This window comes from Lipophrys pholis (assembly GCF_963383615.2).
Source record: "Lipophrys pholis genome assembly, chromosome: 13".
Taxonomy (NCBI): domain Eukaryota; kingdom Metazoa; phylum Chordata; class Actinopteri; order Blenniiformes; family Blenniidae; genus Lipophrys; species Lipophrys pholis.
In genome coordinates, this window is record NC_137632.1 from 7843722 (window position 1) to 7868413 (window position 24692).

The 24692-nt window shown below is 41.9% G+C and overlaps 1 protein-coding gene across 8 annotated transcripts in view; it reads left to right on the forward strand.

Annotated features, from left to right (window-relative positions):
* Window positions 1-24611, forward strand: part of usp9 (ubiquitin specific peptidase 9) — a 38389-nt gene extending 13778 nt beyond the window's left edge. Inside the window, exons 7-48 of one of the 8 annotated variants that reach the window (XM_080478847.1) lie at window positions 695-810; window positions 927-1178; window positions 1284-1419; window positions 1521-1673; window positions 1986-2090; window positions 2222-2428; window positions 2540-2676; window positions 3213-3251; window positions 4517-4650; window positions 4776-4866; window positions 5402-5515; window positions 5627-5855; window positions 6270-6365; window positions 6483-6694; window positions 7011-7251; window positions 7526-7675; window positions 8311-8431; window positions 8546-8676; window positions 9422-9700; window positions 9811-9936; window positions 10219-10356; window positions 10449-10615; window positions 10765-10873; window positions 10992-11138; window positions 11265-11411; window positions 11522-11729; window positions 11826-12046; window positions 12248-12435; window positions 12553-12726; window positions 12820-12961; window positions 13153-13909; window positions 15374-15497; window positions 15587-15812; window positions 15916-16045; window positions 16187-16372; window positions 16617-16837; window positions 16955-17043; window positions 18001-18157; window positions 18362-18574; window positions 19980-20009; window positions 22032-22130; window positions 22446-24611. In XM_080478847.1, coding sequence (XP_080334973.1) covers window positions 695-810; window positions 927-1178; window positions 1284-1419; window positions 1521-1673; window positions 1986-2090; window positions 2222-2428; window positions 2540-2676; window positions 3213-3251; window positions 4517-4650; window positions 4776-4866; window positions 5402-5515; window positions 5627-5855; window positions 6270-6365; window positions 6483-6694; window positions 7011-7251; window positions 7526-7675; window positions 8311-8431; window positions 8546-8676; window positions 9422-9700; window positions 9811-9936; window positions 10219-10356; window positions 10449-10615; window positions 10765-10873; window positions 10992-11138; window positions 11265-11411; window positions 11522-11729; window positions 11826-12046; window positions 12248-12435; window positions 12553-12726; window positions 12820-12961; window positions 13153-13909; window positions 15374-15497; window positions 15587-15812; window positions 15916-16045; window positions 16187-16372; window positions 16617-16837; window positions 16955-17043; window positions 18001-18157; window positions 18362-18574; window positions 19980-20009; window positions 22032-22130; window positions 22446-22685 — 7182 coding nt within the window. In that variant the 3' untranslated portion in view covers window positions 22686-24611. The remainder of the gene's footprint in view (window positions 1-694; window positions 811-926; window positions 1179-1283; window positions 1420-1520; window positions 1674-1985; window positions 2091-2221; window positions 2429-2539; window positions 2677-3212; window positions 3252-4516; window positions 4651-4775; window positions 4867-5401; window positions 5516-5626; window positions 5856-6269; window positions 6366-6482; window positions 6695-7010; window positions 7252-7525; window positions 7676-8310; window positions 8432-8545; window positions 8677-9421; window positions 9701-9810; window positions 9937-10218; window positions 10357-10448; window positions 10616-10764; window positions 10874-10991; window positions 11139-11264; window positions 11412-11521; window positions 11730-11825; window positions 12047-12247; window positions 12436-12552; window positions 12727-12819; window positions 12962-13152; window positions 13910-15373; window positions 15498-15586; window positions 15813-15915; window positions 16046-16186; window positions 16373-16616; window positions 16838-16954; window positions 17044-18000; window positions 18158-18361; window positions 18575-19979; window positions 20010-22031; window positions 22131-22445) is intronic. The other 7 variants (XM_080478848.1, XM_080478849.1, XM_080478851.1 and 4 more) reach the window with 7 other exon arrangements.
* Window positions 24612-24692: the final 81 nt, after the last annotated feature.

Sequence of the window (24692 nt, forward strand, 5' to 3'; positions counted from 1 at the left end):
TATATGGAAAATTGAGAATAATCCTCTTAGCTACCTCCTGAGGAAAGTTGGCCTGTCTGTTCTCCTTCAAGTCGAAATCCATCGAATAACAAAAGCAATCTCTCTGGTGTATGCAGATAATACAAAAACAAAAGTATGGCAGTCACAATCTGTAAGACAGTGAATGCTTATGTCAGAATTCAGATAGTATAAAAGAGAAGGTGGATACACAAGGGAAAAGGAATTTTGCAGCAAGCGGGTGATGAGTAAAGCGTGGGCAAAGGGTCAGTATAAATGGTACTGCAGCACTTGTCTGCCTGTCTGTTGGCAGGAGGCCTGGGACTACTTAAGGTTCTATTGTGTATCTCTTAAGTCAGATTTTGTGACTCTTTGGTTTTTCAGATTGATGTGTAATCAGTTATTTCCCCAGGCTTATTCACGACCCAACCTCTTTCAGTATATATTCATTTACTGACTGATGAGTTGCGGTCTTTGACCTCTCCTGTGGCATCGTCTCCTCTTCAAGCCATAAATGTTATTTTCGGATGTAATTTTGTCAGTTTGACTCACTGTTAAAAGTTATACTACAGGATGTATTCAGAGCAATAAGCCTCCTGATGGAAATTGATTGCACAAAATTTATTCATGAGCCTTCAATTGAACAGTTTTTAAAGTCAATGTCTTTTTCCTCTGCCATTTATTGTTTTTTTCTCAGGGCTGGTTGGTGGACTTAATTAACAAATTTGGGGGGTTAAACGGGTTTCAAATGCTGCATGATCGCTTCATGAGCGGCCAAGCACTGAACGTCCAGATCATCGCTGCACTTATCAAGTGAGATCTCCAGCGATATTCTACAGCACATTTTCACTGATCAAACATCTTGTTAATAGGCTTTCTGTTTGATTTCAAAGGTTGTGGTAGTTGATTGTTTTCTCTGTGTCTTCCAGGCCTTTTGGCCAGTGTTATGAGTTCCTCACGTTGCACACAGTGAAGAAGTACTTCCTTCCAGTGATCGAGATGGTTCCTCAGTTTCTTGAGAATCTCACAGATGAGGAGCTAAAGAAAGAGGCCAAGAATGAAGCCAAAAACGACGCACTGTCCATGATAATCAAGTCTCTGAAGAATCTGGCTTCTCGTGTACCAGGACAGGAGGAGACCGTGAAGAACTTAGAGATTTTTAGATTAAAAATGATTCTTAGGTGAGTGTCTTTGTTCATAGTATAGAAATGAAGGTTTAGTGAAACCTGTACTGCTGTTATTTTTCATGACCAGATGTCAATGAACACCTTATCTTCTACCACCAGGTTATTGCAAATTTCTTCTTTTAATGGCAAAATGAATGCACTAAATGAAGTAAACAAGGTGATCTCCAGTGTGTCATATTACACTCATCGACATAACCCCGAGGAGGAGGAATGGCTGACGGCAGAGCGCATGGCGGTAAGATTAACCCAGCTTTAAAAGTTTTTACATGTTTGTTTATTTTTTAACTATTTCAAGATTTGCATTTCTCAAGAATCCATTTTCTTTTATTCCCTCAGGAGTGGATCCAGCAGAACCACATCCTGTCCATTGTGCTCAGGGACAGTTTGCACCAGCCACAGTATGTTGAGAAACTAGAGAAGATCCTTCGCTTCGTTATCAAAGAGAAAGCGCTCACCATGCAGGATCTGGACAACATCTGGGCTGCACAGGTACTCTGCAACAAACCAGAGTTTTGGGAGGATTCAGGCTGCATAAGAGTTGAAAGTGTTGAATGTTGATGGTTGTCTACTCTGGCGCCTCATACAGTAGAGAGAAACAAACTGCAAGAACAGCTTGGTTCCATTCCTGACTGTTTATAGATTTTGTTTGAGATTAGTTTACAGTTTTAGGTGAATAAGTTTTGAAATCTGCATATTCTCCAGTTGTTTCCAAAGCTTCAATCTTGAGGTGTAATAAGGACAATCTGGCACAACTTCATTCTGTTTGTATTATGCTGAAATTGAGCTTTTTTACATCTGCAGGCTGGTAAGCATGAGGCCATTGTGAAGAATGTCCATGACCTGTTGGCAAAGCTGGCGTGGGACTTCTCACCAGAGCAGCTTGACCATCTTTTTGACTGTTTCAAGGTGAGTTCGTGTTCTCATCATATGCTTTACATTTTACGATTGCACAGTTCTGATTGCAGAAATATTACTTCACAGCAGCAGCATCTTATTGCCAGGCCTAACCTCTGTACTTGGTTGCTCTTCCTCTCCAGGCGAGCTGGACCAATGCCAGCAAGAAGCAGCGTGAAAAGCTGCTGGAACTTATCAGACGCTTGGCTGAAGATGATAAGGATGGTGTAATGGCCCACAAGGTCCTCAACCTGCTGTGGAACCTGGCACACAGTGATGATGTGCCTGTAGACATCATGGACCAGGCTCTTAGTGCTCACATCAAGATATTGGACTATAGTTGCTCACAGGTACATGTTTGGGTATTGTTTTTGAACAGGACTGATGATGTGAGCATGTCAAGTAAAAGGTGGAGATCTCAAATGCAATATACCCAAAATGTTTTATTTTTACCGTCACAGGACAGGGACACACAGAAGATTCAGTGGATAGATCGCTTCATAGAGGAGCTACGAACCAATGACAAATGGGTGATCCCTGCACTGAAACAGATCAGAGAAATCTGTAGCCTCTTTGGAGAAGCGCCACAAAACCTCAGGTAGGATCATGTTGAACGTTGATCTTACTTTGAAGGGACACATACATGGCAGCTCTAATAGTGACAAGTACACTGCGATTGAGGTATTATATAATAATTTTCTTTATTATTCCTTATTATTTAACACAAGCTTACATTTACACTACACTTGGTACATGTCAATGTATCTTAAGTGATTAAAAACAAAAAGACCCCTGAAACCTAAAGTTACGGCGAGTCCGCATTTCTGTTTCTTGATATGTCTTATACATCACCATACAGGCAAAGACTCCACTAAGCAAATCAAGTCAACTTAACTCCAAATTTCAACTTCACCAACAATTTATCAATCTAATTGAGCTGAATTTGCATTTTTGGTTAGCAAAAACACCCCAGTTTTTTTTTAATTAACAAACATTCACCACCTTTAATATGTCATTTAATGGTAGGTATTGACAGTATGTCACAATATCAGTAATAAATTGTTTTGATCTGAAGTAGAACTTTTTAATAGTCACTCTAGAAAATCTGTAGTATGCATGCCTGTTGTTTTTCAGAAAGAAAATGCCAATTAACATACAAACGAGCTTAGTGGGGTAAGTTGAGTTATTTCTAGGGTTTTTCTTCTGTGTCACGTCGAGTCTACACTTTCTCCTGGACATTTTTATAATGTACACTATTTAAAATGTTAAATCTTGGCCATAAATCTGCTTCAGCATTTCTTTCTTGGGTTTCATCTCAAATGACTTGGTTTGTTTTTCCCTCCTTTACCTCTTTTCTTGTGTAAACTAGTGAGGCAAGACTGAGACATTACAGTAAAGTTCTCAAGATGAATTAAACATGTAGCTTTAAATTTTAGAGGCGTAGGGAAGAAGTAAGTTATACCTAATTTATTTTTTTTATTTTATTGCCATCAGAAAAGATGGCTAGGCTTTTCATCCATGATATTGTTTGTCTGTGCACTTCCTTTTTTGTAAAACACAATGACACGAAAAACAGTTTGAATTGTGTGTAATGTGTTTGGGGAAAAGAACAAGGTGGAAGCTTTGATTGAGAATGGTTTCATTTCCAGTTTTAGAAATAAAGGGTTTGGGTATTTCATTTTAAGACTGTGGCCAAGTGTTGTGTGAGGTGCAGTGAGTTGTGGTTACAGCCTTTCTGAAGAGTAAGAGTTGTAAACTATCTGATGTGATTGATTTTTGTCTGCAGTTCCTTAATAATTCACACAACACACCATGCACATAGAATTAAATTAGCTGCACAACACAACAAAGGTCTTTTGAGATGAAGCCCCCTTCTTCCTGATGCCAGCTCTTTTCAGCTCAAATCATTTATTGCAAAATAACTGGGGAATTTCATGCCTTGGACCCACTAGTGCATATGCATGCAAATATGTTTTAACAGCATTTTAAAAACATTTAGATAACAGTTATAAAAAAGAGTTTGATCAGTTATGTTTCATGAGCAGTGACTGCAACATTTAAAAGACAGTAATTATTAAATAATTAAGAATATGTTGCAGATTGTCATGGGGCACTTTGTATGTTTGTGTCTATTTAAACTGCCTGGATTAAAAGTTCATATGCTCTCAGGTTTGGCTTTCAAACCAGAAACACACTTGTGGAAATAAAGCATGAAAATACCTTTATTGATATGTGTTCTTCTGCTGGTTATTCTGTGATACACATTTACATGGTGATATACCAAAAGCTGCTTTCTCTACTCCCCTGATGAAAAGCAAATGATAAATTGGTTAAAAATCCATTCTCCTGATCCAAGAAGTATGTAATGTCAGCTTCATTCTCACCTTGTTGTTCATTCTTCATGACTTGCACTCAATGTGCTTCTGTTTATTCCTCAGTCAAACGCAAAGAAGCCCTCATGTGTTTTACCGCCATGACTTGATCAACCAACTGCAGCATAATCACGCTCTGGTCACATTGGTGGCTGAGAACCTCTCTGCCTACATGGAGACTATGAGGCAGTTCTCCAAAGGTAGTGTGTCCTGACCAGATCTTGCACTATGTGCTTGTCAGACAGTCCAACTTTATTGTCGTATGCATTCAGATCAGGAATGTGAAGTGTCTGCAGTCTCACTGCTTGCATGTGTGCTTTTACAGAAGAACAAGCAGAGTTTGACCCCCAGACAGTGAGACCAGGAAGCCGCTACAGCCATGTCCAGGAAGTACAAGAGCGCCTCAACTTCCTGAGGTACAGTATTTTAAATCTTGTGAAAAAGAGTAGACGAAGAGATGTGATAAACCTGTTGGTGTAAGGCACATTGTGCCTCAGAAATTATATACAGAGAGCAAAGTGAAGGGAAATAATTGTTGATTTGCTGCCACTTATCCATCATGGCCATTCAAAGACAAGTGAGGTTATTATAGGGAAACTTTCACTCACTTAAATACAAAGAAATAGTTGGAAAAAGTCAAAGTAGTATATTGTTCTTCGTGGTGTACTGTCTGAATTTTTTTTTGTCTTGTCTTTTTCAATCACAATTGCCAAAATCATCAACGATCCTAAAATTAACAAACCACAACACAAGTTTTGATCTTGAGAAAACACAATACATCCTCAGACTTGATGTTGATACACTGAAGTACTTTCTTCAAAGACAGCTGTGGGTAATTGGGAAGGATCAAATGCTGCCCAGTGACTGAACCCCCACTGGCAATTATGACACAAGTCTGGATCCACCTTTAGGCCCCCAGTGTTCACTATTGATGATGTTTTCTTTTTTCAGATTTCTGCTAAAAGACGGCCAGCTGTGGCTGTGTGCCCCTCAGGCCAAACAGATCTGGAAGTGTTTGGCTGAGAACGCTGTGTTTCTCTGTGACCGGGAGGCCTGCTTCAAGTGGTACTTTGTGGTTTTTGATGCCATTCCTCGCTATTGTTCTGAAAAAATATTGGCATTTGTTCATCGGCAAGCAAGTCTTCTGAGTGAGGTTCGTTTCCTGCCATCGAATAGGTACTCCAAGCTGATGGGTGACGAGCCAGACCTGGACCCAGACATCAATAAGGACTTCTTTGAGAACAATGTATTGCAGTTGGACCCGTCTCTGCTGACGGAGAATGGCATGAAGTGCTTTGAGAGGTTCTTCAAGGCTGTCAACTGCAGGGAGGGAAAGCTGGTAGCCAAGCGCAGGGCCTACATGATGGATGACCTGGAACTAATAGGCTTGGACTATCTCTGGCGGGTGAGGAGATTCGTTGCAACAGTCACACATGAATGGCTTTCACTGTGTGTTTCAACACAAAAAGCATAAATGAATATGTTGAAGTTCAGAGAGGATTTTCTTTCCTTTCAGTCACCTGATCATCAATTCATTTTCTCGAACCTACAAACCTGTTGGAATTTGAAAGCTCTTTTGTGGACCTTTTTTTAAATGTTATTTTTGTTGCCGTTCTTTGCCATCAGTGCACTTAAACTAAGAACTTGTTTAGTAGTGTTCAGTGTAACTGTCAATTTGGAAATCTCCTTTTTACCCTTTACCCAATAATGACTTAGGACTGGAAAATTTCCCAAATATGTATAGTCACAACTTTCTCTACAGTGTGTATGTCCTGGTCATGTGTTTCGTTAACATTTTAAGTGTTATTTTCTTTCACAGGTTGTTATTCAAGGAAGTGATGACATTGCAAGTCGAGCAATAGACCTGTTGAAAGAGATCTACACCAATCTGGGACCAAAACTACAAGTTAATCAGGTTCGTGTTGGATTATTCTGGCTCTGTCAAGCTGCTGGTTGAGGCGGAACACTGGACAAATATACTGTGCATTTGATGTGAAAGCAGCATATAAATGTCTTCATGGTTTTCTTTCAGGTCGAAATTCATGAAGACTTTATACAGTCATGTTTTGACCGTCTGAAAGCGTCCTACGACACCCTTTGTGTGCTGGATGGAGACAAGGACAGCATCAACTGTGCCCGACAGGAGGCCATCCGCATGGTGCGAGTTCTCACCGTTCTGAAGGAATACATCAATGAGTGTGACAGTGATTACCATGAGGAGAGGACGATACTGCCCATGTCCAGGTACAGTCCCAATTACATAATATTTGAATGTTTGAGAGGGCATAAGGCATCATTTCACCTCACAAATTGTCCAGCACCACGTGTCAGAGTGACAAAATCAATATAGCTAGGATTTCAGGCACATGCATTTCAAGTTTTTACTCTTCTTACATCAGCTTAATGTAAATTACCCACCTCAAATGAATATTCTCTTTCGCACTGGTCCCTCCCCTCTTTTCTGCTCTGGCTTTATTCAAATTTGACTTGTCCTTCCAGTAAGAAAAAGTTGATGTCTTTACTGTTGCCTTCAGCCTTCTTTATTCCATTTCTTTTGCAGGGCTTTCCGTGGAAAGCATATCACATTGATTGTACGATTCCCCAACCAAGGACGTCAGGTTGACGATTTGGACATTTGGTCACACACCAATGATACAATTGGCTCGGTTCGGCGTGGCATCCTCAACAGGATAAAAGCCAATGCCGCACATACAAAGATCGAGCTCTTCATTGGTGGGGAGGTTGTTGATCCAGCTGACGACAGGAAACTGATTGGACAGCTCAATTTGAAGGACAAAACGGTAAGAATGAGCTCTTGTGTTGGACTTGTAAAAGCAATGTACCACTGATGGTGCTGCACTGTGTATTTTTCCCCTCCATGGTTGCTGTAATGGGCTCTTTTATTATTACCGTTCATTAATAATGAATTGCAATGATTTGATTGCAGCCATTGTGTTCAAAAGAATTCCAAGCTGAAATATGCTTCGAGTATTTTAAACCTACTGACACATTTACTCATTGACTCATCAGGTTAACAGGAAACTCAAGTCATTTGTTTTATTCTTTTTTCTCCAGCTGATCACAGCCAAGCTGACCCAGGTGAGCGCCAACATGCCCTCCAGTCCAGATAGCTCGTCTGACTCATCCACTGGCTCTCCGGGTAACCATGGCAACCACTACAGTGATGGGCCCAACCCTGAAGTGGAGAGTTGTCTTCCTGGTGTGGTGAGTTAAGAACACAGATACAGCGATAACTGTTTCCTCTTTTAATTTATTTTCCCAATTATTTAACTCAAAACAATTCTTGAGAAACAATCTGATAAAATTACCCCATGCATGAATATCATCATTTCAAAACCATTTATTTGACTTGATTTATTCTTTCATTCATTGCTAAGATCTTGTTCCTCTCCACATTGTAACCATGTTGAGTTTTTTTCTCTCTGCCTCACATGACACATGAGCGCAGAGATGTCAAACTCATTCAAGAGCAGCGGATGGTAGAATAACCTATATATGACAACTCCAATTTTTTCCCCCTATACTTTTAACAAATAATACACAAGTACATCCTGAAAGTGTTTGGATTAAATAAAGTAATGCTGTTTTCCCAGCCATCTCCACTGCATTGCTGCCAGGTGCTGTTCAGTTGTGGGTCTCAGTGTTTTGGTGTTTTCCCCTCTCAATAGAGAACTTAGAAACGGCAGTAACTAACTATTAGTTTTGTTCCATGTCCTCGCATGAGGTGGATTCCACTCTCTGATGAGCGGCTATTGACACCCCCACATTAAATTTTGCATCCTGAACAGTATTTGAAAAGTAGTACATTTAACACCCTCTGCCCCACTTTTTTTTTACAGATCATGTCGCTGCATCTGCGCTACATCTCCTTCCTGTGGCAGGTGGCTGACCTGGGCTGCAACCTTAACATGCCTCTGCTCAGAGATGGCGCTCGAGTTCTCATGAAGCTTATGCCTCCTGGTATTACAGAACACACTTGTGCTTCAGAAAGATTAAGGTTTCATCTTTAAGGATGTGCTCCTTCATAGATGGACATTTTCGACAATCATGTTTTTGCTATTTTTGTGTTTTCAGACAACACGACAGTGGAGAATCTGAGGGCTGTGTGTCTGGACCATGCCAAGCTCGGTGAAAACAGCCTGAGTCCTTCACTGGACTCGCGCTTCTTTGGTCCATCGCCCTCACAAGTTCTCTACCTCATTGAGGTGAAGATAGTTTTGGTTTTGTATTGAAAGCTGTGGCACTATTTGTGCCCTGTTCACCACTCATGTTTATTACATGTTTTTTGCATGATTCGACTCCATTAGCCATTAATTTATATGTGCTGTAAATCTTTAAATTCATGGGTTGGATTTTTCATTTCTTTCATCTATGTGTTCAGCCTCACTATGTTTTTGGGCAAACATATGTGACAGGCCATTCCTGCAGTTTTCAATTTTTTCACAGCAAAAGCTGTGCTGATATAAACAGGGGAAATATTACTCAGATGGAAGTTGTGAGAATAACAAGAGTCACATCAATTACAAATTGTTCATTGAGTTGACACTGATTACACTTTGAGAGGAACTATTTCCATCATCAAAATACCATGAGTACACATTAGATACGATGAAAGCTGAGTTATTGCTTTTATTTATATCGTTTCTTTTTGGAGCTATGGTGAGTTTACATGGGCTAAAGCTCAAATACTTTCACAGAACCATCTTCTAATTGAGACCATCATTTACTTATTTAGCCACACACCTCCACAACATAAGAGATCATTTCTTGTTTGGATTCAGTGGGAGGCCTTCATCATCATGCACAATTCCTAAGTTTGCTTACGAGGAACTGAATGCGTTTTGCTTAATCTCTCAATGACCAAAGATGTGTGTTCATCCCAGAAATTAGATAAGCTTTTAATTTCTGATGATTTATACAAAGACTAATGCTCTTGATTGGCTGTTCCAGGTTGTATATGCTTTGCTGATGCCAGCCAGTGCCACCCTGGGCGAGGATGCCAGCGACTTCCAGTACAACTTCCTAAAGAGTGGCGGTCTGCCCTTGGTGCTGAGCATGCTCACCAGAAACAACTTCCTTCCATCAGCGGACATGGAGACACGACGCGGGGCTTACCTCAACGCGCTTAAGATTGCCAAGCTCCTCTTGACCGCAGTAGGGTTCGGGCACGTGAAGGCTGTGGCAGAGGCTTGCCAGCCCAATGCTGAAGGAAATATTCCTGTCTCTCCGGTTAGATCACACACATAACTTCCGCAGAGACAAACCTGTTATACTTGTTCCTCGGTAAGTGCCTGCCATGTCCTGAACATGTTTGTTTCTTTCTATACCTCTGTTTTCAGATAAATCAAGCCACACATGACCAGGCACTGGTCCTGCAGAGTGCCCTGCAAAACATCCCCAACCCTGCCTCAGAGTGCATGCTGCGAAATGTAGCTATTCGCCTGGCTCAGCAGATTTCTGATGAGGTAATGGACCGATTAGAGAATTTGTTTTGCAGTGGGGAGTAAAGATTATCAAACTCAGAATCCCATTTATAGTCGGTATACTCGGTTTATGTTTAACAGTAATTTGAAAAGGTTTTTGAATGTATAAATAGAACAGTGTATCGGAAAGATTGAAAATATAATCTTTAAATGGGTGTAGTTGATAAGAGACCTATGTCTAAGCAATCACTGGACATATAGGGGAAAGATTTTTTTAAGTTGTACTTTTTGCAATAATAGATTTTATGGAATTGTTTTCACCAGAATTTCTTCCAGGCATCGAAGTACATCCCAGACATTTGTGTGATCCGAGCTGTACAGAAAATAGTGTGGGCATCAGGCTGCGGTACAGTGCAGCTCGTCTTCAGTTCCAATGAAGAAATCAGCAAGATATATGAGAAGGTAAATGTTATGACATGTTGACTGTGTTTCATCTTGCTCTGACAAGAGATGGCCATATGTATTTTTAATTACGCTGATCTTTTCCTTGACAGACGAATGCGGCCAAGGAGCCAGATGGTGAAGATGAGCAGGTATGCTGCGAGGCCTTGGAAGTGATGACACTGTGTTTCGCCCTCATGCCCACGGCTCTAGACACGCTCAGTAAGGAGAAAGCTTGGCAGACCTTCATCATAGACTTGCTGCTACACTGCCACAGCAAGTAAGTACATCACTCTCCCAGCGATGCTTGCCACTTGCTGAAGTGTAAATGTGCTGACTGAGGTGGCGGAGTCTCTCATCATCATGTGAAGCATTTTATAGTTGTGACAGAATGTAATGATGCTGATGCTGAACTCTGTCTTTTAACAGATCTGTGCGTCAAATGGCTCAGGAGCAGTTTTTCCTGATGGCCACTCGGTGCTGTATGGGCCATCGACCCCTCCTCTTCTTTATTACCCTTCTCTTCACTGTGCTGGGGGTGAGTGACTAAACCCTTTTTGTTTTTTAAGGCCATCATTTGTTCAGCTTCATTTGCTCAACAGCATAATGCACCACTTCTTGCATTAAAAATGTTACTTTTCCTTGTCTTTTTTTAGAGTACAGCCAAAGAGCGAGCCAAACATGCTGGGGACTACTTCACGTTACTGAGACATCTACTGAATTATGCCTACAACAGCAACATTAACCTGCCAAACGCTGAGGTGCTGCTCAACAATGAGATTGACTGGCTGAAAAGGATACGGGTAAAACAGTCTCTTCATCATCAGATCAACATTAATTTCTGATATCCAAAATACTTTAGACAACGTGTGTTTTCTGAAGCTTGAGCTTCATTTGATTGCAGTATACAATTTATTTGCTTTTACTAGGATGAGGTTAAGAGGACAGGGGAGACTGGCGTGGAAGAGACAATCCTGGAGGGCCATCTTGGGGTCACCAAAGAACTTTTAGCCTTCCAGACACCAGAGAAGAAGTATTACATCGGCTGTGAGAAGGGAGGAGCAAACCTCATCAAGGTATAATGAATAGGCTGTAAACAATTGAAGATTTTTGTAGAACTCTGTTTTAATGTTTTGTGATGTTGCACAAATATCACTAAATTCATCTTTGTTTCTTTCATTATCAGGAGCTGATCGATGACTTCATCTTCCCAGCATCCAATGTTTACCTGCAGTACATGAAGAGTGGCGAGTTCCCCACAGAGCAGGCAATCCCGGTGTGCAGCACGCCCGCTTCCATTAACGCTGGCTTTGAGCTTCTGGTGGCACTGGCTGTCGGCTGCGTCCGCAACCTGAAACAGATAGTAGACACTTTGACCGACATGTACTACTTAGGTACGGAGACAACACTGAGGGTGATTCACAGAAAAATCCAGATAGTTACAAATTCGCAGGTAGAATGATGGTATGTTCACTTGTCTTTCCTTCCAGGTTGTGAAACACTGACAGAGTGGGAGTACTTGCCTCCAGTTGGTCCACGGCCCAACAAAGGTTTTGTGGGTCTAAAGAACGCTGGAGCCACCTGCTACATGAATTCTGTCATTCAACAGCTGTACATGATCCCTCCCATTCGCAATGGCATCCTGGCCATTGAGGGCACAGGCACTGATGTGGACGATGATATGTCAGGGGATGAGAAGCAAGAGAATGAGGTATAGTTAGATATTGTACTACAAAGTTTTGTCCAATGAAGGTTTTTATCTTCTACGTCTATTGACTGACAAAAGGCCTGACTCTAAGTTCATAGTCCTTGTCAGCTGAGTTTGAAGCTGAGGGCATCTTCATTTTGGTTGTTTAATTTCCTCAGCCAGACCTTTTCCATTAAAAATTATTTCACCGGTATGTTTTTCTAGAGTAATGTGGATCCTCGTGATGAAGTGTTCAGCTACCATCATCAGTTTGATGACAAACCCTCCAGTAAGTCAGAAGACAGGAAAGAGTACAATATCGGGGTACTGCGCCATCTACAGGTCATCTTTGGTCATTTGGCTGCATCTAGACTACAGTACTACGTCCCCCGAGGATTCTGGAAACAGTTCAGGTATTTGAAAGCCTTCTGTTTTCCTTCCTTTTTTCTTTCTCGTTTTGATGGACTCTGCATTTCTGCCCAGTTATCATCTTGCTAATGCTTGTCTCCTAAATATTTCATCCATTATAGGCTATGGGGTGAGCCCGTTAACCTGAGGGAACAGCATGATGCTCTGGAGTTTTTTAACTCTTTGGTGGACAGCCTGGATGAAGCTCTGAAAGCTTTGGGCCACCCTGCCATGCTGAGCAAGGTGTTGGGAGGGTCCTTCGCTGATCAGAAAATCTGTCAAGGGTGCCCCCACAGGTAATTTATTTTCCCCATCTTTTGTAATGCAGAAAAAAAGAGAAATAGTATTTTATTATAATCTATATCATTTTAATTACTGTTTGTTATCAGGTATGAATGTGAGGAGTCGTTCACAACACTCAATGTGGACATCAGAAACCACCAGAACCTTTTGGACTCCATGGAGCAGTACGTTAAAGGAGATCTGCTCGAAGGGGCCAATGCCTACCACTGTGAAAAGTGTAATAAGAAGGTGAGAACGCAGCACTTCTGTTTACCAACCAATTTTACACTGTGATGCTCGTATTATTCCCTGAGAAAATAGTGCCAGCTGTAATTTGTAAAGTTATGAGAAATGTTCTATATTTGATTCAGAAGGTTTTGTTCCCCATATTTCTCTTAAAGAGTCCATTGTTAATTTGTGATGTTTGTTCTCGTTGTCAGGTGGACACAGTGAAGCGTCTGCTCATCAAGAAGCTGCCGCCTGTCTTAGCCATCCAGCTGAAGCGCTTTGACTACGACTGGGAGAGGGAATGTGCCATCAAGTTCAATGATTACTTCGAGTTTCCCAGGGAGTTGGACATGGAGCCGTACACAGTAGCAGGCGTGGCCAAGCTCGAGGGCGACGACGTCAACCCGGAGAATCAGGTGATCCAACAGAACGAGCCGTCTGAGCCCACGCCGCCTGGAAGTTCCAAATACCGTCTGGTGGGAGTGCTGGTCCACTCAGGCCAGGCTAGTGGGGGACACTACTATTCCTACATAATCCAGAGGAACGGGGGTGACGGTGAGAAGAACCGCTGGTATAAGTTTGACGATGGGGATGTGACGGAGTGCAAGATGGACGATGAGGAGGAGATGAAGAATCAGTGCTTTGGAGGGGAATACATGGGCGAGGTATTCGACCACATGATGAAGAGGATGTCGTACAGGAGGCAGAAGCGCTGGTGGAATGCCTACATCCTGTTCTATGAGCGTATGGACTCACTGGACAAGGACAGCGAGCTTGTCAAGTACATCTCCGAGCTGACCATCTCATCCACCAAGCCTCAGCAGGTCAAGATGCCTGGTGTCATCGAGTGCAGCGTCCGCAAGCAGAACGTCCAATTCATGCACAACCGAATGCAATACAGCCTGGAATATTTCCAGTTCATTAAGAAACTTCTGACCTGTAACAGTGTCTATTTAAACCCTCCTCCAGGTAGGCATCCTTTTTATCAAAACATTTTTGTTATTTGAATACTTCATGTGATTATGACTGCACACAAGAGAACAGAGTTAACAATTTTATTCTCATTTTCTAAAATCCTGATCTAATACATTATTAACTAGGTATTGGTATGTTATGGCTGGCAGGAAACGCAAAACACCATTTGTTTATATAGCCACTATATGTCCCAACAAAGTTCAATAAGCCCGAAATAAATAACAAAGCCAGAAAACTGGCAAAATAGTTTAAAATAACCTGGTACCTGGAGTCCATTATCTTGGGTGAAACAAACAACAATACTAATGGAAGGTTTGTTACTAATGTCATGACATCTGATGTAGATGAATAGAATGAACTCTGACTCTTCAATATCCCCTAGAGGACGTCTTAGGTCTTTTTTTATTGCATAGTGGCTCCACTATAGATGGGAAAGGTTCTCTCTTAATGTAGTAACCACTAACATCTAGATTATTTAACAAACCCCAGGTTGATCCCTACAAAAAAAAAAAAATATATATATATATATATATATATTTAAAGCTGTGCCAGTATGCTTTCTAGCTTCTTCCTGTGATGAAACATCTCTGTAGGGAAATGATGTGTTGTAATTTAGAAGAGGCTGCTGAGAACTGTGCTGGACAATAAAAGCACTTATGAATTAATGATCAGGCAGAGTCCAATCATGTTTGAGGGAACTCATCTCTGCAAAAGACCAACATGACTTTCCTGGACTGAAGAATTATATTATGTTAATCTGCTATTTGTTTCTAAAGAAAGGCCTTACCAGACTTGCATTGATTCTAATATGATACGTGATTTATAATTGACTGGAGCTGATTTAGTTTTAGATTATGAGCTTGATATTATATTTAATCTGTACTTTTATCTTTTTTTCTTGTGGTTCAGACAAACTGAATATGAATCCAACCGCAATGAAAATGTTTGGAAAACCTTGTTTTCTATTACTCCCATTTGTTTGTACCACAATGTGCATAAAACACTGTTAAGATTGACATGCATCTTTATGTACATCTTCTCTCAGCTCAATGATTTTGGAATGAGCTCTTAAAGATGACATTTGGCTTTATCGCCTGTTCCAGTGAATCTGTTACAATTGGGAAAACAGTTGTATGTATAGTCATCAAATTAGGGGTTAGATAAAGACAGATCTGGCCTTAAATAGTCTAGATCTGTGTTTGTTTATTTATTAGTTGCTCCCTGTAGTTTATGCAAGCTGGTGATCATGTATACATTGGTGTCTTCATAATATGTATAGAAAAGCTTTATAACTGCTGGAAACTTCCTGTGTGGTTGTTATTAAAGACAAAAATTTGTATGAAGTAACTTTTTACATTAGGGGAAGCGGCATAGTTTTATGATAAGTTGCACACGGCAATGTGCTCATCATGGTGGAGATATTTATACTGTGAATGACGGTTGTTCTCTCTTTACCAGGACAAGACCATCTTCTGCCCGAGGCAGAGGAGATTGCTATGATTAGTGCTCAGCTGGCTGCTAGGTTCCTCTTCAGCACAGGTTTTCACACCAAGAAAGTGGTACGGGGTCCTGCCAGTGATTGGTGAGCCTCGTCTCTTTCTGCTCGGGTTTTTTTTACTTTTTCTTCTGCATTTTTATTTTTGCCCTCATTGATAAATCTTCTCCCTCCAGGTATGACGCCCTCTGCATCCTGCTGAGACACAGTAAGAATGTACGCTATTGGTTTGCACACAACGTCCTGTTCGCTTTCCCCAACCGCTTCTCGGAGTACCTGCTGGAGTGCCCGAGCGCTGAGGTCCGTGGTGCGTTTGCAAAGCTCATCGTCTTCATCGCTCACTTCTCCCTGCAAGATGGACCCTGCCCCTCCCCCACCGCCTCGCCAGGACCCTCCACTCAGGTTAGTGTTGCAGTGTTTCTATCAAACGTTATCACTTAAAGGTTTTTGGTGGAGTTGCTCATCCCCACTGTGATTTGCCTTCTCATGCGTGTTTGTGTTTCAGGGCTGTGATAACCTCAGTCTAAGTGACCACTTGTTGAGAGCTGTACTCAACCTGCTCAGAAGAGAGGTTTCTGAACACGGCCGTCATCTGCAGCAGTACTTCAACCTCTTTGTCATGTACGCCAACCTGGGTAAGCAGCACACAAACATCACCCACATGTCAAGTGCCTCTGCTTCCTCCTTAATTCTCTGTCATTTATTTAGATGATAATGAGATAATGTTTGAGACTCTGGAAGCTTTGCCCTCTCCCTCACTGCCACTCTCCTTTCAGGACTGGCAGAAAAGACCCAGCTCCTCAAGCTGAACGTTCCCGCCACTTTCATGTTGGTCGCTCTTGACGAGGGTCCCGGGCCGCCCATTAAGTACCAGTATGCTGAGCTGGGCAAGTTGTACACTGTGGTCTCCCAGCTGGTCCGCTGCTGTGATGTCTCCACGCGCATGCAGTCTTCCATCAATGGTGAGTGTACTGCTTGAACACAGCTGGTCTGAGACTGGTAACTCACTAAACAGTCTGCAGTATTAAGTTTGGGCCCAATGAAGATTCTCATCCTTGCTCAGGATTCAGTGACTGACACACCAGCCTCTCTCAGTGACTGCCATGTCGGCATAGCTTAGAGCTGAGGGCAATTATTAAGCAAGAAACATTGGTTCATATTTCTGTCCAGTACCAAACATTAATTTCTCTTTTATGCTTTCTACAGGTAACCCTCCTCTCCCGAACCCTTATGGAGACGCCAATCTGACTGCCCCAGTGATGCCGGTGCAGCAGCTGGTGGCAGAGATCCTCTTTGTTAGAACCAGCTACGTGAAGAAGATCATTGAGGACTGCAGCAACTCTGAGGAGACGGTGAAGCTGCTTCGCTTCAGCTGCTGGGAGAACCCTCAGTTCTCCTCCACTGTGCTCAGTGAACTACTCTGGCAGGTAAACATCCTCATACTTCTTCCTCCCAACTGACTGGATGTGAATCTGAAAGGTGGTTTGCCTGCATGTGCTTACAAGAACTGGAGTTCATATTGTGCATTTGGTTCTTGCCTGTAGGTGGCGTACTCTTACACCTATGAGCTGAGGCCTTATCTGGACTTGCTGCTACAGATCCTTCTCATCGAGGACTCCTGGCAAACACACAGGTCAGATTAAGTGGTTTGCGTTTGAAGAGTCAAAAAAGGAGTATAGAGCTTAAGAGACCCCAATATGTTAAAATTAAGCTTTGGGAAAGTATTCGTAAAGCTTTCAATATGTCTGCAATTTTTAAATCGGTGGTGTCCAACCCTGATCTTAAAAAGCCGTGGATGTTATAGATGCGTCTTAGTCCCCTAAATCGAATGATTAATTTATCAATAACCTCCTAAGAAGGCTCCACAAGAAGCCCTTCGTGGACTCAGGCTCCGTTTTCACGACAATGAATTTGAGTGTATCCGCAAAACTTTCTTCACTTTTGGGGGGTCCGTTTACACGGCACCAGTTTGCGGATGTACTGTATCCGCAAAGTTTTTAATCCGGCTCCCAAGGTGGAAAGATTCTTTCACGACCGCTATTCACTCCTGCAGAGGAGGCTACAGAGCCTGTTACTGCGCATGCACATGTCTCCCCCTCCCTCCTGCTCATCCAGTTGTAAACAAACATGGCGGCCACGTAGTGGTATGACTCGCCGTCTATATTCTAGTTTTATTGTCCATATCAGTAATTTAATAGTTGAGACTCACCCCTGATAGCATCTGATGTGTCATCAGGCCATGTGGATGTCGAGTGCTCTCCATTTTCTTCACATATATAGTGTATTGTTCTCTGCACACACGTCTGCGTAGTTTCATTACATAATCAAGCAACAGCGCCCTCCTGTGGCCCGGCATACTAACTCCATCGTTGTCTCTGTCCGCTGCTGCAGAGTAAACGCACTCCTTTTTTTTTTTTATAACGGATTAGGTGTTGTCAGGTGAACCGTTGTCGTGTAAACGGAGCCTAAAATGTTACTTAAAGCAGGGAGAGATTTAAAATCTCTTTGTATTGCATCTGGCTCAAAACGTGATGTTTTTTAAAAAATAAGGAAATAGATCCAATTCTGTCATTTCTGTTTTCACTTGTAGGATCCACAATGTACTGAAGGGAATTCCCGACGACAGAGATGGGCTTTTTGACACCATCCAGCGCTCCAAGAACCACTACCAGAAACGGGCCTATCAGTGCATCAAGTGCATGGTGGCTCTCTTCAGCAACTGCTCTGTGGCCTATCAGATCCTCCAGGTACACTGAGTTACAGATGATTGTACCTCCTACTGAGACACTGACCGAGCCCAGCTTGATCTAATCTGCATACGGAGGATGTTTCCTTCCAGCTTCTACTATTTTCAGTGTTTGGACTTCAACAATTCAACAGTTGAGTGATATTTTGGTGTAAGTGTGTTAACTCATGACCATGTTTGTGTTTCTGTACCTGTGTGCAAACAGAGTAATGGCGACCTCAAGCGGAAATGGACGTGGGCAGTGGAGTGGTTAGGAGATGAGCTGGAGAGGAGGCCTTATACAGGAAATCCCCAGTACACCTACAACAACTGGTCGCCTCCAGTTCAGAGCAACGAGACCTCCAACGGGTATTTCCTGGAGCGTTCACACAGTGCACGTATGACCCTGGCCAAGGCCTGTGAGCTGTGTCCCGAGGAGGTAAGAACACCGAGATTGTACTTTTCACATCCACAGTTTGACATTATCGTAGGTTTTTTTACTTGGAGAAGAAACGGTAAAGTCCCACAGATCATGTTTATCACATCACTTCAACACCATAACCCACTGCATGGTGTAACATGACCAGCAGTTAACTGGGGATTTATGAGTGCTGGAGCTGAAACAATTTGTGAACTTCTCTTTATTTTCTATCAAAAGTTTGATGAAGTGCTGCAGGAGTGAAGTGTTTTTGTTCTTCGACACAGAAGTGGGCATCCCTCTGGTTCCCTCAATTGTTCTCTGGTTATTCAGAATCTCTGAACGTTTATAACACAGATTTTTATCAGCCTTTTTTTCCAGTTAAGCTCAAATAGCCAGAAATAAAAGACTATAGTGTTAGTAAACACAAACTGTGTAAACTGTGTTTACAATCTTTACTTCATCATGAAGTAAAGATTGTAATTTTAGAGAAATTACCTCTTCTACAAAAGTATTTGCTCTTGATAAACATACTTGCAATGATAAATCTACAAGGAGCAAAGTTTGAGTCGATTGTAAGAGTTAAAATCCTTTTTGAACCCGATGACCTTTAAATGTTTTAACTGTTTAACTTTTTAAATTTCCTCTGTTTTCCTTTTGTAGCACTTTGAGATTACTTAAATATAAAGTGCTGAACAAATTAAATCTATTAATATTATTAAATGCTCCACATTTTGTCCTCCATGCTATTGATATAGATTTATATATAGATTATAGCCTCTTTTTTTCTCTTTTCTTTAGCATGTTTTCACCAATTGACCCTTATAGATTCACTTCCCTGTGAGTTTATTTTCAATATGTTATTGGACCAACCAGCATGTCGGCAGTCGTGTCCTAAGTTTGACACTCAAATACCTGTTACCATCAGTTTGAAGGAGCCAGAATTGGAAAATGCAATCTTCTGTGTTTCGGACTCACTGCTGCAGCACTGTGTTTTTATCATATCATATTCTCAATGTTGTGATTTTACCTGTAGCTTATTTTCTGACAAGTAACAGATTTTAAATCTAAAGAAGTTTTAAGAGTTTGTCCTCGTATTTACATCCATGTATAGATTTATAGCAGAGGTGTCCAATTCTGGTCCTGGAGGGCCGCAGTGCTGCATGTTTTTTTTAAACTTCTCCCTGCTTGGAGATGCTGAAAACATGCAGGACGGAGGTCCTCCAGGTCCAGAATTCAACACCTCTGGTCTCCAGCTATGACGTGCTTACTTTGCTGAATATGTTTTGTTTTTCATGGCTGCAGTTCACAGTACACACATTTTTTTTTCTTTTTTTTGTTCTCACTTAAAATGAGTTACTTGTATATTTCTATGGTGAAAAGTCTCGTCAAATGACACACTTCTCCTGTAATATTCCATACACAGCTCAAGTGTACTCAGGGAAGCCCAGGGAAGGTCAGTATTCCAGGCACCACGACATAAAGGAAAGAAACTAAACCAAATCTGCTCAAAGAATCAGCAGAGAAACACTGCCCAAAGTTTAGCCCTGCCAACACATGTCAATTTCTCAGTTTAGAAAAGAAACAACTCACAGTGTGTTAGTTTCATCATGGCATGTATTTGAATGATAGTGAGCTCAGATCATGTCGGAGCACAGTTCTTATCAGTTTGTCACTCCTTCAAATGTGTTATATCTTCTATTTTCTAGTACATTTACTTCTAAACTGTCTTAGATGATCAGACTGTTGGTTAGATGGGCTGTGCCTATGGATAAATATATGACACAATTGTTGAGTATTTTAGTGAAACTTAAAGTAAACTGAGATGCTGTGTATTGTAACAGTCACATTGTGCAGCTGCACACAGTCAACAGATCTTTGTCCTCCCCTTGTCCTGCTGCCCACAGAGCGACTTTACTGACACAGCCAGTCTCTCCACCTCACTTTAGCCTTCTTCTGCCAGTTTAAGCTTCCTTCCCCTGCTAACAGAGTAATTCTGCCCATCACCTGCATTTGACAGCCTCAGCTGTACTCCAGTAATCAGCTTTAGTTACAGTATTTGTATTTGATAAAGCCGATGAGCTGTGTCCTGATGGACGTCGTCTCAAAAGTTGCATGCTGCGTGATCTCCTTCCAGGCCTCAGTTCCACAAATATCCTTTTGGAAAGGTTATGTATAACAAGAAAAACTACAAACAAAACTATATATTTGATGTTTAATCAGTAGCTAAATCGTGACGATTGTAACTAAAAGGAGGAGTCAAAACAACATAGATATTATTGTGTGTGTTTTTCTGATAGAGCAGGAGCTACGCACACCTGACAGGGTCCGTCTCCTACACCCATGTTGGAATTATTCGTGCACAATAGTACAGAATATAATATTGATAAATCAGCAATGACATTAAATTAGTATCTACTTGTAAAACAATGACAAAAAACACTTGTAAGTGTTTTTAAATTGAAATTTAGGATACATTTTTTCTCTGAAGTTTTGACTCCAGGAAGTGGAAAGTACTACAAACAGTTCAGAGCAGAGGGGATGCTGTGGAGATGATAAAAAGAGATTCAAATTACAATAATTGCAGTCATTACTGTCATTTAGGTCATTTGAAAGTAGAAATGCAACGCTTTCTCCATTCCTTCAAACGAGCGAAAGCCGTTTGTATTTAATCCTCGTGTTGAAACTGAAGTTTGACTGGTGGTGAATCTATAATATCGGCAGCAGACAGAGGAGGTCAGAGTTTGACTTATTTATTAATCTAATAGTATTGACAAAATCCAAAATGTATTCATTCAGAGTCCGTATTTCTGAATGGCACAGTCTTTGTAATTGATCATTTCACTTAAAAGTAGTAACGTTAAAGTAGAGTAAAGCCGTTGTAATGTTAATTCAACCTTACATTTTTGTCTTCATCTGGCAGCAGGATGTCATAGACATGCGGTGGCATGATCATCTTTTACTTTACTTGCAGAAGATGCTTCATCTGCTTTGTAGTTATGTGGGGAAGAATGCATCTATTGGTAAAGTCAGTCTGCCAAAAAATCCAATATTTCCCATCTGTAATCTATTGATTCATTTATTTGACCTCAGAGAGGTTTAACTGACAGGAGTCAAAAGAAAAGGCTGTTTTCAGTCTTTAGGCCTTGAAGAAATAACAAATTAGAAGCAGTAGTTGTAAGAAATGTGATCTCTTAGAAAAGATGCACTGGCTGTGGAGAGGTTCATGAGCACCTTCTTAAAGCTCCCGCACACATAATCTAATCTCACTGAAAGACGCAGCAGAAATTTGACCTTCTCATGCAGCCTGCTCACTCCCAAATGCCAACATTGTAGTTCACACATTCGACCCAGTACTGACCTTTAAACATTGGACGCATGTGATTTGTTCAGGCAAACAAAAAGCTTGTATGTTTACATTAATACCGTCCAGAAGATTCCTGTTGATTGGTGATAATGTGTGTTTGGTGTATTGTAGGAGCCCGATGAGCAGGAAGCACCTGATGATCAGGACTCGTCCCCTCCTGAGGACACGTCTTTGTACCCACACTCTCCTGGAACCACCCAGTTTCAGCAGGTAGTGTCTCACAGTCTGGTTCCCGTCCCGTCTGTGAGACGCTGGACGGCGTGCAGAGAAGTTCTCGAAGCATGTGCTCAAAATGACGAAAGATTCTCGCTCCAGTTCCAAAATGATTCCTCATTTTAAATTGAAAGTTCTAATTGAAACGGTTCTGATTTGTGAATCATGGATACTTTCTGGGTATCTTGTGGTATTTTACTTTTTAATGGTTCATGACAACATTGGTGTCGGCTTTGCCTGGAGTATATCTGTTTGTTGTTTTTGTTGATGTTTGCCTTCACCTAATGCCCTCTCCATGTTTCTCCTGTACAGAACAACCACCCCCATGGGCAGCCGTACACCGGACCCGCGGCTCAGCACATGAACAACCCTCAGCGTCCCGGTCCTGCCTCTGCCCCGACCCCAGGCCCGACTCAGACCCCCACCCCCACCCCAGCAGGCCCCGGTCCCACTCCTGGTCCGGGCCCACGAGCACAAGAGAACTGGGAGGTCACTGAGGAGGTTGCCCCAGCCCCCACTCCTACCCCAGCGCCGGCCCCGCCTAAGGAGTAACCTCCCCTCCCTCCTCTGCTGTGCCTCGAGCCTCCATCGTCCCGCTCTCCTTCCTCTCCTCCTCCGGTCAACAGAGCTCCTCGCCGGGGCCCCTCTCTCTCTCTGTCCCTCTCTCTCTGGCCCCAGGACAGGGCAGAGCCAGGCCTTCCATCCCCTCTCCAGGCCCCTCCTCTCCCCGTGGCAGCCTGCGGGAGGCGCTCTTCCCTGGCCTGGAGTCGCCTGACTGCGAGACAGGAGGCCTGCTGGCGGCTGCAGAGGCAAGGGAGTGGACAAGAGTTCTATAAAAGAAAAACCAATTTACCCAGAGCTGACGATGCTGATGTGCTTGTCTACATGACGAAAAAGGTGTACATAGTTAATGTTTTTGACTGTTCAGATCCCCCAGTAGCATAACTGCGTGGTCCGCTGGTGGGATATGTTGCAGATATTATGGAAAAACAAAGTGGATATTATAAATAAGAAAAATTCCCGAAAAAAACTGTAAGAAGACAACAACTCCTCTTTGTTTTCTCACCCATGTTCAGCAGTAAAGTTTGTTCTACCATCGGACGTTTACTGGTCATTCAACTGTAGAAGGACGCATTGTTATAATATTATTCTTAAGCTCCTTGGCAACCTGATGACCCAGGCCAAATCGACTCACGAGCTGCGGTTGGTTTTCGTGTGAGATGTGGATTGGTTGGGTGGACTTTAACGGTGTTCGGTTGATGTGACACAGCATTTGATGCAACATTGTTCTGAAACTCATTGCCTTTCTTTTTTTTTCTTTTCTTTCTTTTTTTTTTCTTTTTTTTTTTTTGTTCTGGTAATTAATTCAACCCTTTTTGAAGCTCTAGTTAATATGCTGTAACATTTAGCATGGCTTCTCACCAGAGTAGTGTAGCCCAAGGGAAGACTTGTGATCATAACAACCTTAAAGCTGTTCTTAATCCACATCTCCAGAGGGGTGTTGTTACCCTCATTTAGGTTTTTCTTTTTTTTCCTTTTTTTTTTTTTTTTTCCTTTTTCTACTCATCTTACCCTATCTACAACGAGGGCGATATTTTGAACCAATGTATGAATAAGTGGCTTTTCAATTGCACATTATAATCCTCCAACTTCACATTTGGCAGTAAGTTTCGGTGGGTTAGACGGCTTAGCTTTCATCTATAGGAAACCTGAACAACGAACACATATGCAACAGAATCTCTGCACTGGGCTGTCTGGTGTATTATAGACTGTGTGGTTTGCTTCTCTCTCTTCAATAGAGCCTAGTTGTAGGCAGACTTGTTGCCCGTCGGCCTCCTTTCTGCCGTGGAGCCGCTCGGGTTTGGTGTCTGGCTGCGGTTCGGGGGGAAGCGACCGATCCTGAGCGGCAGCGGGGCCCTCGTGGCCCCCCTCCCCCTCCTCCCTACCCCCCCCAGATCCATGCAGAGTAGGTCCCACCACCGGGTTTTACCGTAAGAATAGCGGCTGGATAGTCAACTTGAGCTAATTCTGTAGGAGTAAAAGGTAAACATCAGTAAATACTGTATTTAATTGGTAACTTGAATGCGTGTATTTTTTGGATTTTCTTTTCTTTCTTTTTTTCTTTTTTTTGTCTAAAACATACCAAATACTCCTGCAAATGAAAATATTCTGCCCACCGTATTATATTTAAATATTTTGCTCTTATTTTATAGAATTTATTTTGTTGTATTTCACTAAAAATAGAATTTGATTTAAGAGGAACATTTTTGTCCTTGTGTTATTTTTAAAGAAGATATTGACTGTACAGAGTTCTGCGCCCTGTTTTTTGCCGACTTTTGTTTTGGCCATGGTGTGACGTTGAATTCTGGAGCTACAGTCGCCATGTGGACTTTCACTTTGTGAGGTTTTTTGTGCACAGAAATATAACAAAAAAAAAAAAGCATTGCGCCCTTAGCAAATAAAGAACATGGAATCTTGCCTCTGTCTCATTTTTAACAAACCCTGAAGAGTAATTCTGTTGATTTCATGATTCTGGGGCGTGTGGTCAGACCTCCCTCT